Source organism: Puma concolor, chromosome B3 (genome assembly GCF_028749965.1).
Source record: "Puma concolor isolate L17-30 chromosome B3, mPumCon1.1.hap2, whole genome shotgun sequence".
NCBI classification, from domain to species: Eukaryota; Metazoa; Chordata; class Mammalia; order Carnivora; family Felidae; genus Puma; species Puma concolor.
This window is the reverse complement of record NC_141672.1, coordinates 101,500,109-101,517,595: the sequence shown is the minus strand read 5'-3', so window position 1 is coordinate 101,517,595 and position 17,487 is coordinate 101,500,109. Positions and strand designations below refer to the sequence as shown.

General features: G+C 39.6%; 1 protein-coding gene across 9 annotated transcripts in view; it reads right to left on the bottom strand.

Annotated features, from left to right (window-relative positions):
- Positions 1–7,812, bottom strand: part of TCF12 (transcription factor 12) — a 382,333-nt gene extending 374,521 nt beyond the window's left edge. For 2 of the 9 annotated variants that reach the window (XM_086710771.1, XM_086710774.1), the window contains exons 1-3: positions 7,599–7,811; positions 6,520–6,616; positions 5,341–5,413 (exon numbers count right to left, since the gene is read on the bottom strand). In XM_086710771.1, coding sequence (XP_086566897.1) covers positions 5,341–5,413; positions 6,520–6,594 — 148 coding nt within the window. In that variant the 5' untranslated portion in view covers positions 6,595–6,616; positions 7,599–7,811. Of the gene's footprint in view, positions 1–5,340; positions 5,414–6,519; positions 6,617–7,598 lie in introns of those variants that run through there. The other 7 variants (XM_086710773.1, XM_086710778.1, XM_086710772.1 and 4 more) reach the window with 6 other exon arrangements.
- Between the last annotated feature and the right edge of the window lie 9,675 nt (positions 7,813–17,487).

Here is a 17,487-nt window from a genome sequence, read left to right as displayed (position 1 = left end):
TTAGAACTGACATATTTCAACCTTTATCTTCTCATTTTATTCCCTAAACATAAAAGCATCTTATTTCTAATTGCAAAGGCCTCATCCAAAAAAATATATTCAAATTATACTCAAAAGCAATTTTATTAAATGATTTTTTTTAAAAGGTATCCCACATGCTAAGAAATAGCTTTTTTTCCCCCCCAAGAGACTCTAATAGTGGTACTTTACTCCTATGGGAGCGTTCTATCCAAGTCTTCCACAACACTAAGCAGGCAGTGACATTCCAGGCATGACTGCCAATTGTTCAGTAACAGAAAACACTATCTGGCTTTAATAAGAGATTATTCTAAATGGCACCCGTTAAATCTAAAATGTAAAAGCAATTGTTTTTACATTTAAGGTTGGGTATCTGCACCTTCATCTTCCTATTCCAAAACAATTACTTTAAAACTCAAAGAAAAAGATATACTAAAGGATATCCTAAAAGACAGAAAGTTGACCTCGTATTTAAATTGTTAATGAAGGGGCACCTGGGTGGCTCAGTCCGACTTCAGGACCTGGTTCGGGTCATGATCTCACTGTTGGTGGGTTCGAGCCCCACATCAGGCTTTGTGCTGTCAGCTCAAAGCCTGGAGTCTGCTTCAGATTCTGTGTCTCCCTCTCTCTCTGTTCCTCCCCTGCTCATGCTCTGTCTCTCTCTCAAAAATAAATAAACATTAAAAATAAACAAATAAATAAATTGTTAATGAAAATAGAGGTGCCTGCATGGCTCAGTCAGTTAAGCATGTGACTTCGGCTCAGGTCATGATCTCACAGCTTGTGAGTTCGGGCCCCGCATAGGGCTCTGTGCTGACAGCTCAGGGCCTGGAGCCCGCCTCGGATTCTGTGTGTACGTCTCTCTCTCTCTCTCTGCTCCTCCCCTGCTTGTGTTCTGTCTCTCAAAAATAAACATTAGAAAAAGATTTTAAAAATGTTAATGAAAACAGATGAAAATAAAATTCACTACAGGTACGTATGCCTCACTGTATATAACAAGCAAGTCTCATTATCTAATCAAATTGTTCTTCAAATACATTATAAGCCATGACTACTTAAAGGAACACTACAGGGACTGTTGTAAAAGGCATTCAATACTCACAGCTATAATCTTGTCTTTAATTTTTTTTTTTCCAAGTTGGAACTTTCATATACACCTTTTCTCTAAAAGACTCCTTTGCTACTTAGCTTTTATCTTAAATGAGCCACTTAACAGCAGACCATATTTATCCTAAAATATATTTTTCTTTACATGCCTACTGACTATGCAGTTACTCTCATTCATCAGAACTTGCCAGAAGCAAATGTCCAACATGGTTTAGTTACCCAAATAACAGTATTAAATTTGAACAAGCGTATATTACCACACGTTTATTACAAATTTTAACGCTGATAAATACACACTATGAAGCACACCCTGCTCATTACCTTAAAATACCTTAAATGAAAAGAGCAAACCTAGTTTACCCTCTACTTAAAATCACCATTCCTATGTATATTACAGTTCAATTAAAACACATATTGGTAACATTTGGTTTCCTTTCTTGACTTTTTTTCAAATGCTACAAATAATACTACAACAATTTGAAAAGCTTACTCCATGTTTAAAAGGATGAGCAGATATTTACTAATCTACTACGGATTTTCTTTAATTACTTTTGAGAAGCGGATGCAAATATAAAAGGGAAACACCTGGAATCCTTGCAGTGATGTAAACGTTTTGGTATCCTCACTGTATCACTGTCAATAACCTAGTTCTAATATTGTACTACAGTTTGGCAAGATGTTACTTTTGTGGAAAACTTGCTAACGTATACATGGGAACTCTATAATGTTTCTTAAATTATATGAATATATGCCTTCATATGTATATGAATCTAAATTATCTTGAGACAAAAAGTCTAATTAAAAATTTTAATTTAATGACAACTCATTTTTTTCTGGCTCTATATCAATACTTTCTAAAAGCATAAAGCTTGTACAAGTGAAAAATTTTCCCACAAAAAAGCAGTAAGTAACTTAAGAATGAAAAATTGTATTCCTTTTAAAAATTAAGAGCTGGTAAAGAGTTCTTACAATTATTTCCAAAACTCTTGAGCAAGAAGAAATCTATCATGCTACAAAAGTCTGCTTTGAGTAACGAAAAGTAAAGCTTTACTTGCTAATTAAAATAACTTTCTAGAAATATCAAACACAAATAGACACATTATATATAAATAGCTTACAAAATGAATTTATCCCACTTCCTTCCAATATGTTTTACTACTTGGATTCAATAAAGGAAATTTGGGGAGTATCATGTAAATGTTCAAACTACTAAAAATATGGGCACCTGGCTGGATCAGTTGGTTAAACTTCCGACTGTTGATTTCGGTTCAGGTCATGGTTTCATGGTTCATGACACTGAGCCCCACGTCAGCCTCTGCAATGACAGAACTGAGACTGCTTGGGATTCTCTCTCTCCCTCTCTCTCTGCAGCGCCTGCACACACGCAAGCATTCTTTCTCTCTCTCTTTGAAAATAAATAAACATTAAAAAAAAAAAACTACTAAAAATTAAACCCAGTATCACACACTCAAAATTCTGAAGTGGGAGGGGAAAGCAGACTTAAACACCTGAATGAACTACTTCCTTCCATTTTACCAATCGTTTAATCAAGTTTTCCCCTGATACACTGGCCTCTAACATAGTACCTTACTTTTAACGCCTACAAAGAGAAATACCTCTCAAGGTCACTTATAAGAACATCTCAGACTCTGTACTACCAAGGGGGCAAATTCAGTCTTATGATCATAATTCCAAGAAAATGTACACCTTGATAAAGAAATAGCATTGTAACAGATTTCTCCAGTCAAGTAAGTAATAGTAAATACATATGCATTTTTTCCAGTCACTTCTGAAGAAGTATCAGCTAGTATATGTTATTTGTTTTAGGAATAAGATTTAAAAAAAAATTATGCACTGCAAAATATGTTTTCAGCTAAAGAATTCTAAATGTATTATATTTTTTCTCAAAAAAAGCCCAATGTGAAATTAAGTCATCCTCAAAAAGAACATAAGAAAAAAAATTATACCGCACAACTACAGTTTTCATGAGGCAAAAGACGGGCGTTTTACAATGTTACTCCAAAGACCAAAAAAAACCAAAAAAACCTCTAATCTTTAAGTCAGTTCTTCAGAAAGAAAATCAGATCTTCAGCTCCTTTTATACTGCAAAGAAACTGGCATTAGGGCATATCATGTATCTTTCAAAATCAGGACAGAAGATAATTCAGATGGCAATAAACCATATAAAGAAAATAATATTGTTGTACCAGTTTCTTCAAGAAAAAATGGCTATAGAAAATCTTTATCTACCAATACACTCTGATATAAAATAATCACTCATGCCATTGTCCTTTCCCCAAAATTTAAATCTATTCACTAATTATTAAAGGTCATGCCTTTTTTTCCCTGGAATTTAAAACAAACCACTGAAATAAATATTACCATGTCCACTGAACACATGTGTTTAAGGTCAAACTTTCAACAGATAAGTAACAAACCTAACAGTTTTAAAATTAAAAATTTCCCACTCCAAAGAATCAAATACTGTATGACTACTTCTGCAATGCTGAAAAATAATTTTTCATTGTATAATGCAAGCGACAGAAAGAAGGCTCACAAATGCTCCAATGTCATGCTTATAATAATACAAACCAAGTTCACATATACTTTCAAATTTCACACACTACATAAATCATACATTAATTTTTAAAAGTGAAAAAAATATAATTGCCTTTATTCTAAAACCAAAGTATTTCTGATATCAATTTTCTAAAGTTCATGTCCTTCTTATCAATGAATGTCAGTTAAATACATTTTCCACAATTCAAGCTGGAACAGACTAAAACAGTAATATCTCTACTTATTTAAGGAAATATAGTAAGTATCTTCTATGTATCAAACTAAATCTGAAAGTACTGGAAAATGAATTATTAGTTGCAAAAACTGAGATACAGTCAAAACAGTAGTAAAGAAAATATATAGCCTTCTTCTACATTAACTACTGATATTTTATCATATCCTTTTGAATAGGTTTATATTAGCCTTTAGGATGTTTAACAGCTAAAGTGTTTTTATTTTATTTATTTGAGGTGTTAAACAGCATGCTATATTTTACCCATGAACTGCAATTTCATCATGAAATAAAATTTTAATAAATTATATTACTGAACTATTTTTAAACAGAAACACTTTTTAAATATAAAGTGGTAAAAATGTTCTAGGTTATGACATTTCCTTCTTTCCTCGTGTTTTGCTCTCACAGTATCTTAAGAAATCAACTATCATTTTACTAGGGAAAATACAAGCACCGGTCAAAGAGCAGTTACTAAATTTCAGTCTAGGGATTTCACAGCTGGTTTTCTTAAGATGACGCTGTCCATGGCATTATTTTTTCGTCTTTGAGAACTAAGGAATAAGTTTAACTTAAAAAGAAAATTATAGCTTTTGTACACTGGAATGGACCTTGCTTCTGGACTGGTTAGTTTTGAAATCACGAGTTTAAATAAGTTAGGGAAAAAACAAATGCATACTTAAGAAATATGAGATAAATGTTAATAATGGAGAATAGTTATAAATATAAAGTAAATTTAAAGACCACAGCGCTAATGTAGGAATAGGAATCTTATTAAACTTATTCTAAATATTATTCTAATGTAATCTGAATGTAGAATTCAGTCATCTAACAGATATCATTTGAAAATAAATCTTTCTATTCATTTATTTGTAACATTTGTTCCTTTAACATTTTTAAAACTGTCCCAATTTTTAATTTGCTCCAGACTTCCAAAGGATTAACCACCTTTTAAAATAAGTCTTACTAATTCTTACTTGACTCAATATGCATACAATACTATTTTACCAAATTTTTAGAACACAAAGGTTTAATAATGCTAATAGGCTCAAATTTTAGCAAAATTTAAAAATATACATATGTAAACAAACATTTAAAAAAAACTATATATAGACCACACATGGACCACAGAGCCTTTTTTCTGGTACTTGTCCAAACACAGAGGCAGGATATGATCCCTTGTACTCAAAGAAGACAAATTCAACTTAAAGATTCATGGAAAACAGAAGAATTTTACATCGATATTTATTCTTATAGAAATATCAATGGATCCTAAAGTCAACAGCCCATCTGAGGCTTGTTTTTGCTTCTAATTTGAAATGGACACAACAGAATGGCATGAAGATATTAAAATACTTCATATTTTTCTACTAACATGTATCAAACACTAAAATAAGAGTTCCTGATTTTAGATACCATCTTACCTGATCCACTGAACTGACTGCTTCCCAGCGTTGTTGGTCTGGTTTTCCCACTATTAACAGGTGGAGAAAACATCTACAAAATAACCCAAATATATCTGTTAGTCCTGAAATTCTTCTAGACTCCTTGCAAACAAAAGTCTGCCAAGAGCCATCAGTTACGTATTTTAGAAGGAAGTTAAGATAAAATGGAGATATACATTCAGACCCACAAAGGCAATTACACTCAGTGATATTATTTCCTAATACTACTTAGAAATATTGGTTATATTCTGTTCTCAAAACCCACTCATTTACATGAGAAAGTCTAAAATTATTAAGTTTAAATGGCAAATTTATGTCCATCACCTTTACTTTCTAACAAAAATCTCACATTTACATTACCACATAGTCAGAATCATACGCAAAGAAACTACTACATACAGTAAGGATCCATTATAATCCAGTTTTATAAAGTAGGTGTTGGTCCTGACTCCTAACAACAGTTAATAAAGGAATTCAGCCCATGAAAGATAAAGGCAGTAGGCTTTCTTCGGTTTAAGCTATTCTTCTCAATCATTTCCTATGGTAAAAACTTTAAAATACATATACCTTACTTATGTACACATATACATACATATACACATTCACACACATAAATTTACGTACTTAAAAGTGTTCAGCCAAAAAGACTGGAAATTCTAGCCTGTATCTTACTTTCTCATAACTGACATCTTTCAGATATCATAAATTCTATCACATCTCGGGGAGGGAAATAGAGTGCAGAAAAAATAATTTTCTTTTTTCATTCAAAGTTCAAAATCCCTAATAATCATCAGGGTCAGAGGGTGACTCAACCAAAGCTCATGGTTACATTGTTCTCCTTTTAACTGGTTCAATCAAATGACCCCTCTGGCATTAAAGTTTTAAATCTGCAAGTCTAGACATTACATCAAAGTTCAGGTGTCCAACTTGGGGGAGCTGGACTCCAGCCCTGAGAACTACTGCTCAAAGCAGATGGAGTTCACGCTGCCTAGTCTCCACGTCGCTTCCCACACCACCACCACCCCCCGCCTTTTTTCCTCTCTTTCTTTCTTTCTTTCTTTCTTTCTTTCTTTCTTTTTTCTTTCTTTCTTTCTTTTTTTCTTTCTTTCTTTCGTAAACCTCAGCAGAACCCCAAGATGCCGCGGAAAGCTCTCATACCGCACTGAAGTCCAGCAGGTCGCTCAGCTCCTTATCGGTCCCTATAGCGGCCATGCGCTGCTGCTGGGGATTCATCTTCGGTCACTTCTAGCAGGTCCTAAGGCAGAGGAAACAGGCTCAGAGAGACCACCACGGCCCAAAGTGTGTGAGGGGAAGAAGAGGGGCGTAGGGCAGGACCGAGAGCTCTGGGCTGATTTCCAGCACTCAACTCGTTCCCACCGCCGCGCGGGCAGGGGGCAGGAGAGCCCAGCACCGCGCCGGGTCGGTGAATCCACGCGTTCCTCCGCGCGGCCCGGGAGCGTCGCGGCGGCTCCCGCAACTCGCCGCCTCTCCTGCAAGTTTCCGAGCCCAACCCTGCCCCCTCCCCGGTGCCCCCTCCCCGGCGCCCCAACCCCGCGCGGCCCGCCGGGTGCTCGGCGCTGCGCCCGGCCGGGCGGGGGTCTCGAGGGGCGGGGTGAGGGGCGACTAGGCGTCCAGTGAGCGGAGTGGCGACGAGGGGAGATGCGAAGTGACTCACTGGCTCGGCAACAATAGAACTGACAAGTTGCAGGGAACGCGCCGCTCGCAGGCCCGCGTCTGCCGCCGCCGCCGCCCGGACGTCCCCAGCGGGCCCCGGGGGTCGAAAAGCAACCCCCGCGCGTCCCAGGGACGTTTTTAAAAAGAAAATACAAACCCCGACAACTAATCTCGCTCTTACCCGGCGCCCTCCTCCCCTGGCTCGGCCTCCTCCCACTTTTGCTACCCTGCCCGCGGCCGGCCAGCCCCGGACCTGCCGAACAATGAGCCCGGCGCGGCGGCCGAAGCAGCCTGCTCTCCCGCGCGCCCCGGAGCTGGAGCCGAGTGCCGAACGGGGCGCGCAGGCCGAGCGCGCCGCCCGCGGGCCTGGCCGTCCGCGACTCTCGCCTCCGTCCCCACTCCGCTCCCCAAGTTGGAGGGAACCCCAGGCTCGCCTCTGTACAAAGGGGAGAGGAGTTGGGGCGCGGGCCGGGGGCGCCTCCGCTCCGGCAGGGACGTGGCGGCGCCCCTCAGCCCCTAGCCCCGCCACGGCGTACCCCTCCCGCTCGTCTCTCCGCAATTACCTGCCGCCCCGTCTCCGCATCCAACCACCCCGATTAAAGTTCACTTTGGCCGGGAGAGCGGGCTCGGGCTTCCCCTTGTACCTCCCGGCGGCTCGGCTCACTTTGCCCCGCGCGAGCTTTCGGATCCGGGCGGGGGAGGCGGCTCTCGGGCCTGGCCGCCCCTTCCTCCCGGGGCGGGCTGGCGGTCCCCCCGAATAGAACTTGTGGGTCTCCTCAGGCGGACATTTTTTTCGCTGAGGCGGCCTCAGCACCGCGCTCGGCTCGGCTCCGGATCCCTCCGCGCCGGGAAGAGCCCCGGGTTAACCCTTTCGTCCCCGGCCCGCTCCAGCCGCCTGCGCCGAGGAAGTGGGGCCAGCGGAGGGGGTGGGGAGGAGCCGGCGGGAACGGGGAGGGGCCGCCGCGCGGCCGGTGGACAAAGCCCGCGGTGGGGTGAGGCGGGACGGAGTGGGGGCCGCCGGAGAGGGGCGGGAGACGCGCGCAGGCACCCCGCGAAGCAGGGCTGGGCCGCCCGCGGAGGGCGCCTCGTCTGTGCCCCCGGGAGCAGGGCGACAGGCACCGCGGCGCCTCCTCTGGTGTGTCCCGCTTCTGCCTCGGGCGGCAGAGCGGCGCGGAGGAGACGCAGCTGCGGGCGCATCTGGATCCGTTGCCCAGGCCACCCAGCCCGAGGCCGCAGAACCCTGGAGGCTCCTGTTCCCAAGCAAGCCGCGTTGGACGCCGGACGCCGCACTCGGCCTGGCCCGGTCGTTGCAGCCCTGGCGGCTGCGCAGCGCTCGGCGCGGAAAATTCGTGCGTGATGAAGGGAGACTGAGCCACTTCGGTCCGCGCTCGGAGTAGGTGCCGCTGGTCGAATTCGTTGCTGAGCAGAATGACAGAAAAGGGGCAAAAGCTCCCTCAAACCACACAAAGCAGCGTGGGCTTCAGGTACCCAAACACTCCACTACACAAGCCCTCAAGTCTACAATCACCTCTTCCCACGCGAATCCTGGTTAGGGGCCACCGAATTGGACAGCGGGGAAGAGTTGCTGGAAATGGATCAAGCCAGTGCCTTCATCTTGCAGAGATGGCCCAAGGAGGTTTGATCGCAAAGCCACTATTTTGGCGCAAGTTCTGAACTTGGCCCGAAGAAGCCCCAAACAATAAAAAGAAGACAAAATAACTAGACCTCAATTCCTTTCAGTTTGGAAATGGAAGTAAGATTTTTCTCCAATGGCAGCCAGTGTTTAACTCTTTTGGTTTCAGTGAGTGCAGTAAGGGCCAGGCAGAACAAACACTGAAGAAAGAAGACACACCCAACGTTAACAAATTGAAGGAAGCGGCCAAAGGCTTGAGGGCAACGACGTGAAGAAGGAGTCATTGGAGCCCAGATTTGCATGGAAAGAAGGAGGTAGATTCAGCTGCAAATATGCAATTGCTATACTTTATTACAACCCAAGCTGTCCAGAGAGAGAAGGCATTTGTGGCTTGGGGCTAGGGGTTTCCATGACGTTGCCAACGGCCACGCTCCAGACCTTGTGCCAAATCCTGTGGTAGCTTCTTCGTTATCCACTCTCAGTTATCTAGGTTAACACCCCCTGTTCTTAGCCGTCATATCCCGGCCTTGACTGCATACTGGAGCATGTGGTTCCAATATAAGCAAATTAGCATAATTCCAACCTAAATAAAGCAGCATAATCCCATCCCTACCACAGTTACTAGTTTACTGGTTGGCAATGGGCATGACACAATTTGGGACAATGAGAGGAGCAATTTGCTGTGGACTTTTAGGGAAGTTTTTGTTTGTTTCATATTTCAAGAGAACTTCAGCGTCAACCTCCTCTTTTTGCATGTACTCACAAAATCAGAGGGCATAACAACAAAAATTGAAGGTATATCACCAACATGTTGTATGAAAAAAAAAAATTTAAGGAGCCCCTGGACTGTGGGCAGCCATTTTACAACCACAAGGTCTGGCTAGGTTCAAATAAAGCAGGCATGGAGAAAGCAAATTGATATGATCTTTGATGATGTTTTTGAGCTTTGAATCAAATGGCTTCTGAAACCAGGTCTATGATCATTGATGAAAACAACAGGATTAGAGTTTTCTGCTGTTTGTAATCTAGTGTGTTCTAAGTAATATAGGCCGGATGGCTATTTTTTCGTGGCAAAGACCTCAACATAAAATGGAACGTCTGTCTAGAACTTTTAAGGCCCCATTCCACGGGTAAGATTCTATCACTCAGGGGCAAAACTGAAGAGAAATACTGGGGAAAGGAGAATGTAATCCCATCTGAAGGATTTATGCTGTTTCAAAAAATAAAAACAGAGAGCTAGTTTCTTCTCATCTTTCTCCTATAATTAATTGAGAGGAAGAAATAGCTATCTCCCCAAACCCTCAGTCATGGGGGCTCCCTTCCTCTTTTGAAGGACTGACTGGTGACATTTTTTATATCTATTATGGATCATATTGTTTTATACTTTATTTTCCATACTATATTATATACTCCCTGGGCACTATGATTGCCATGCTTCTCTGTACCATGTACCTAACATGGCACTAAGTACATAGTAGACACTCAAGGGAGACGAATTAAATCTATCAATCATTTGACATTATAAGCTGAATTTATTTTTCATACTGTTAGGTAGTCTTTGCATGTATCATTTTTAATGCCAGAATATTATTCCCACCAGTGGATTGCCTGTAATACTCCTGATAAATATGGAAGACAAAAAGAGTATAAAAACCACAGTTTTGTGTCACTTCTAACTAATTTCTGGGCCTTTGCTGACCCTGTTAGATAGAGCCAGAGGGCTTTATTGAATAGCTCAGGGAAAAACAACTAGTAATACAAATTCAATGATAATTGAAAGTACTATACTATATCTATAATATAAATTAACCAATATTCAAATATATTTAATGACCATTTATTACATGCAAGGCTGGTGCTGATGACTGTGAGGAACAGAGAGTCTCAAACCCAACCTGCCTCAAGAAGGTTACAATCTGATATATTTTATTTCACTGTTCACCTTAACCTGCCACTGGACAGACACAAGAATTCTGTCTACATAGTTTCAGTTCCCACTTTTTTAGAGCCCCCACTCTACACTCTAACACACACACACACACACACACACACACACACACACAAACACACACACTCACTCATACACACAATCTCTCTCACACACACACACACACCCAATTTTATAAGGGAGACCTGAGTTGCCCAGAGAAACCTTTAGTAGTCAAAAGGAATAGCAACTGAAGCAATGGGCTTTGCTTCCCTGGGAGACTGACTTGCACTTCGCTTCTTGTTTACAAGGAAATATTCTAGAAAGTTCATAGAAGGAGGAGGAAGAAGAGGTAAGAGAATAGAGCTAACTAAGTCAATTAGCAAGTTGCTATCTAGATGGAGTGAGTGGCCTCCTAGGGCTATCCATCTAGAACCAAGATTAATGGGTAATGGACTCCCTTGTAGCTCCGTTCTCCATAGGAGAGCAGCTAGTTCTTGCTTGCTTTTCCATAGCTATCCCCTTGGGACCAAAGGGAACAATTTTATGTTACAATTAACTTTGTAAGTATTACCTGCAGTTCATGGCATTTCCATCACTGGTTAACTAAAAGCCAAGATTTTCCACCCTACCAAAAGCCAGATTCTACTAGTCATCAAAGGTCCACTCTCTTCATTCTCACTCTAACAAGAATCCCTTGTGGGATTTCCTAATACAGATTTTGTCTTTTCTCTCTGTTCATAGGTAAAAAAGAGTTCTGTATCCCTTGCTAGTGTAATTTATTATTTAAGCCATTAAATGGCTTGTATTAATGCTATTTTCATACTTGAGACATCCCTTAATTGTCTATCTTCTATTCAATGTCTTTTTCCCCTTTAGGATTTTTTCTTTCATATTTAACAAAAGCATGCATTTATACCAAAATCAAGAGAAATTCAGAGTCAGAAAAGGAAAAAAGAAACCTGTCAAACACTCTAAAATATCAAACCTAAATAGCCATAGATTTTAATTTTTAAAAAGTCAGTATAGTAAACCAAGTAAAACAAATAATCTCTCTTCCATAGTCCTATGTTTGTATCTTGGCACAATGCCTAGTGCATAGTGGATGCTCAATAAATATGTATTGAAAAACGAATGGTTTTTCATCTCTGTCCTTCTAGGTAGAGATGGTAATTTAACATGTGTTCTGAATTTTGCTCCTTCCTAATATCACACTAAGAAATCAGTACAGGGATTTAAAAAATATTTTTATTTTAGAAATTTTCAAACCTATTTTAAAAAAAGGTAAACAGGGTAGTATTAACAACCTCCATATACTTACTTAATCACCCATTTTTAATAATTATGGATTCTTCATCTATCTTTCCTCCCACTTTTCCTCCCCTATGTTAACATAAATCCAGTACATCATGTCATGTCAGATTAACATCATGAGAAGCCAAAAAGAGACAATGGCAACAAAATTTGAGAAGCCTTTTAGCTGGAAAAGCAGAAGAGTGATAAAAGATGTAGTAGACTATCAAAACTGAATCTTAAGGGGGCAATGAGGTAAATCAATAATCAAACCTATATACACTGAAGTGTTACCAAAAGACTCATAACCAACCAGTTCCAGGCTCCTCTTGAAGTGAAGTGAGGAAAGAGGGTAATACTATAAGGAGGATTGGTTGCCAATCTGTTTAAGAGGCAATCAGATCCCCAGAATCCCTTCCCAATTCTGTGCAATCAGGCAAATAAATGCTTCTCTTCTACCGAAACAAAATACTGCAAACTTATTCTCTGCAGATGATGAAGCAGGAGGTCTTTCAGGGGCAAGGGGATTAAGTGAACATTTGTGTATTGGATGCTGAGGCCTCCAGATATCTTTACCAACTTGGCTCCCAGATTCAGGGCAGCCAGGCTTTCAACTTTCAAGGAAGAGATTAGAGGATCCTTCTCTATGGAATCTGATCAACCCAAAAGGAAAGACCTGAAGATACTGATGTGGGAAGTTCCCCAATGATAAGCCCAAACAAATTAAGGTAAGTTTACAACTGACAAATCCCCACCCATACTCAGAATTTCCTGTCAGCAGTTTGTTGCCCTGTTCTTAAATATGAGTGGACAACCAAGGATTATCAGACATTTGAGGGAAGTCACTATCATGTGAGACACTTAGACATTTACTATCATGTGAGGCAGTTAGACATTTAGAATTGAAAACAGGAGAGCATAAACTTAATAATGGAATTGGAACAAAAAGTTGAGAAAATTTCCTAGTAAGCAGAACCAAAAAGAAAGGACTGTTTCTGGAAATTCAAAATCCAAATAATAAAGGCTCCAAAAAGAGAGAGGGCGTTCCGGTGTGGGGGGTGGGGGGGTGGGGATATGGGTATCATCATCTATGAAACAATCTAAGAAAAATTTCCAGAACTGAAGTACATGAGTTACCAAATTAAATGAGTTCACCAAGAGCCTACCACAATGGATAAAAATAGATCTATACCAAAGCCTGAGATCAGGAAATTTGAGCACACAGCAGACAAAGAGAAGACCTTCAAGCTTTCAGAGAGGATATAAAACAGGACAAACACCAAAGACTAACACTCAAAATGGCAGTGTCCACTGTTCAACAATAATACTAGAAGCTAGAAGGCAATGGAACAAGACCTTCAAATACTCCAAAGGAAAAAAAATTGCTTAATGAATTAATTATTTGGAAGTATCTTTTCTTGTAAAAGATTTTTTATCTTTAAGTAATCCCTACACCTAACATGGGGCTCAAACTTACAACCCTGAGATCAAGAATTGCATGCTCCATCAACTGAGTCAGCCAGGCGCCCCCTGGGACTGTCTTAAAAATAACTTTATGTATCATTTTTAAACCAAATATTGCTTTTCTCTAGTTTGGGTCAATGTGAGTTAGGGAAAAAAGATATGCCTAACGAAGTCCATAGAACACACAGTGGCATCACCTGCAAATACACATATGGTGTGTGCTATTTGCTCAGCATCTCTAAAGCATTTTGAAAATACTAGTGTCCTCTGAACTTTGGCAAACAGAGAATCTTCTTATTTAATTGTTGTATTCTCTTTTGAATATAGTGAAATTCAATACACATATCTCCTACAGTCAGATCTCATTTATTCACTGCAATGAGGGAAGCATCCCAAACAGCCAATACCTTTTCTGGAATGTATCTTTGCCATGTATTTGAAGAGGCAGTTGTCTAGAAACTAGACCAAATAATAGAACTATCTTGGAAAAGCTAATGAACAACAGATTACTTATTCTGTTCTATCCACTTAACCTGTCTTTGTTTGGAATAAAAGTTTGAAAACTTGATGTGTACTACCAACAGGTACTGAAGACATCCCACTAGAATGTAAGCTCTGTGGGGCAGAATTTTTTTTTCTGTTTTGTTCATTAGTGTATTTCAAGTATCCAGAAGACACTGCCAGGTACATAGTATGTGCTTAATAAATATTTGTTGGGTTTATAAAAAACTGAAAGAGTAAATTAATGACAGAGCTGAATTTCCAAGTAAATGGAAAATGAAAATTAAATTTGCATCCATATTTTCCTACTGACCACTATGACAATAAAACTTGCACAAGAATGGAGGTGGACATTTGTCACAGCCATGAATGTCCACCATCTTTAAACAGCCTTTCTATATTGAAGAACATTTCAATAATATGACTTTTGTATCCCTAACACATAAAAGTCAGAAGCAAAAATTCCCAAGACCCTTCTGCAGCCAGGATATAGACTTGTGACCCAGGCACCTGCTGGAAACTTTGGTTCACCCATTTTGTCATTTGGATGTTGGTCTTTCCTAATTGATTTGTGTAGCTCTTAACACAATGTCAGACCTACCCATCCTTCTGTGATCCTAGTTGCAGATATTTTCACTTGTAATTTGTCTTTATTTTTATATGCAAATTTTAAAAAATGTTTTATGTAGTCCAAATTATTCATCCTATATGGGCGTTTGAGTTGTATGTCATAGTTAGGAAGGTCTATTTCCCTTTGATATTGTAAAAACAAATAAAATTTACTCATAATTTCTTCTATAACTAGTAGTTTGACTTTTTTGTGTGTTTAAGTCTTCAACCTACCTGGAATTTATTTTGGTGTGAGGAGTGTGGTAGGGGTTCAGCTTCTTTTGTCCAGTTTGCTATACAATTGTCCCCAATCACTTATTGAATGCAATGCTCTGAATTGATATCTATACTAAATTACTTAATCCTCTTATTCAACTCACTGTGTTAAAGAACTAGTGCTCAATAATCAAGAAAGAAAAGTAGGAGATGAAAGAAAATGAGGATAATCAGGAGAAATGTAAGTTTAGAGGTTAAGATTTTATGAGATTCTTGTTACTATCAGTGACAACCTCATTTTTCATCACCTGAGAGACAACCTGGTGTTTGGAGCTGATAACACTCTCAATAACTATTTTAAGAAGAGTCATCCCTTCCTTATTATGATCATATACCAGCCCTCTAGTACGTTGGTTTTGAGTATGTAGAAGTTTTACTTTATTGGAGCAAGGAGTCACTTATGACATGTGATGTAACATAGGGTTCTCTGCTCTTTGTTTTTTTTTTTTTTTCAATGTTTTTTATTTATTTTTGGGACAGAGAGAGACAGAGCATGAACGGGGGAGGGGCAGAGAGAGAGGGAGACACAGAATCCGAAACAGGCTCCAGGCTCCGAGCCCTCAGTCCAGAGCCTGATGCGGGGCTCGAACTCACGGACCGCGAGATCGTGACCTGGCTGAAGTCGGACGCTTAACCGACTGCGCCACCCAGGCGCCCCTGCTCTTTGTTTTTTATGTAGTTATCTCTTTTGCAGATAAGAAATCATTAATCTATGACTGTAGCCTGCACATCTGTCTAAATATGTAAGATATTATGCCATTATGAGCACATGTGTATTAGGAGCTACCTATCTTAAAAAGACACTCAGTATAGGAACCCTCCAGAAAGGAAGACATTGGCCTTAAGTATATAAACATGTAGAGCCAGTCCTGAGATCTTCATAGGAGTAAGAAAATTCTTTTTTGGCTTCCTCAACTCCTCTTGTGACCTCAGCTCTCTTACTTTTGAGAATAATCAGATAGATATCACTTAGAAGAGTGTTTCTCAAAGCATGGTCCTTGGAGGCACGGGCTGGCTCAGTCCACAGAACATCTGACTCTTGATCTCAGGATGGTGAGTTTGAGCCCTGTGTTGGATGTAAAGATTACTTTTAAAAAGAGAGAGAGAGAGCGGGGGCGGGGGGGGGAGGAAGTTTTAAAAAACAATAACAAAGTGGGGTCCCTGGACCAGTAGCATCAGTTTCACCCGGCAGCTAATTCAAAATAAAAATTCTTGGGCTCCATCCTTAGAAACTCTGTGGATGAGGCTAGCAAACTATTTTTAACAAGTCATCTCTGTGACTCTGGTGCACACTAAAGTTGGAGAAATGGTGCTTTAGAATGGTGGTTCTATGAGGTCTTTGATGCCTCAGGATAATAAAAGTGAACATGAAATGGATTGCCAGATTGTATTTATTTTGAATAGATAAAGACCACTGGAGAAATGTACTTAGCAAGGTAGAGCAGTGCTAAAAGGAATCAAGTGTATACTACTTAACTGTTGTAAAATGGTTGCTAAAAGTAAGTGTTACTGCTGGGGAAAAGTCCAGAAAGAGGTGACACCAAGTTCAGCTTTTACCACATGTCAGACCTTATAAATCTTTTCTTATAAGTCATTGGTATCTTCAGCAAATTCAGTCTAATATGATAAATTTACTGTTTATTTTAGCATTTATGAAAAATCAGGAGACTACATAGTCAAAATTCTCAAGTTCTTAGGTGCACATGCCTGGTTTCTCTCAACTAGAGATGCTTCAGGGGTAAAGGCTATCTTTCCCTTTTCTTATTAATACCTGTATCTTCTCTCTAACCCCAGTAATCCTCAGTAATTGTTTATTAATTAAATGAGAAATTATATTTTCAGTGAAAGTTGCCTTGTCTTGAGTTCATTCCCCCGGGTGATTTGATAAGATGAATTGATTGACTTGGATTGGATGATTTAGATTGCACTCAATTATCTGCACTTTCATTTGAAAGGAGTTAGGGAACAATTGTTCTCATATGCTGCAGAAATATTTTGTTTTAGGACCATCTGTTGAATTTCTAATTTCACTGCACCAGCATTTTTATGCAATTAAACATTAAATTTTGGTGATTGGCACATTCTTCTCTAAATCCAAAATATCTTACTATAATTTTTCCTGTTTCATTTGCATTATAAGCCTACAGGATTTTTTTTTTATTGTTTCTAATCTTTAAACATATCACCTTAAGCTTTCAAACTATATTCAGTAGCATGATAAAAGGATGCCATTGAATATTTAAACATCTTTTACTTCAGGAATTGAGAATGAAACCTGAGAAAAATACTAAATGAGACTGGCTTGTTATTCCCCAGGTCTTTGGCTACTCTTTTCCACTCTATTTCTAATGGTCTGATAGTGTTATATCTTGATTTTACTCTATTTTTAATAAGCTATGTTTGATAGGATTAAAACCGGCAAAGATATAAGTATTCTTTATTTATTTGGAGGTTGCATTTAGTCTTTAGATGTGACTTGAGCTAGGATTAAAGAAAGTGAAAATGAAAGCATTAATAATCATCTAGAATACACTTCCATTTCCTTCAGTAACATTTTTATTTGAACAAGTGGGTTAGTATGTAATTTCTCTTTTAACCCAATAATGCATTTTTCTTAGAAATGCAGCTTCATTACATTCATATGTTGAATCAAAAGTGCTCTGATTTGTTTTATGATTAGCTCTGTAAGAACAGAAGCACTAATCTATAAGAAAAAACTCTCTAACTTGGCTCTCCCAAAGTGCTCCTG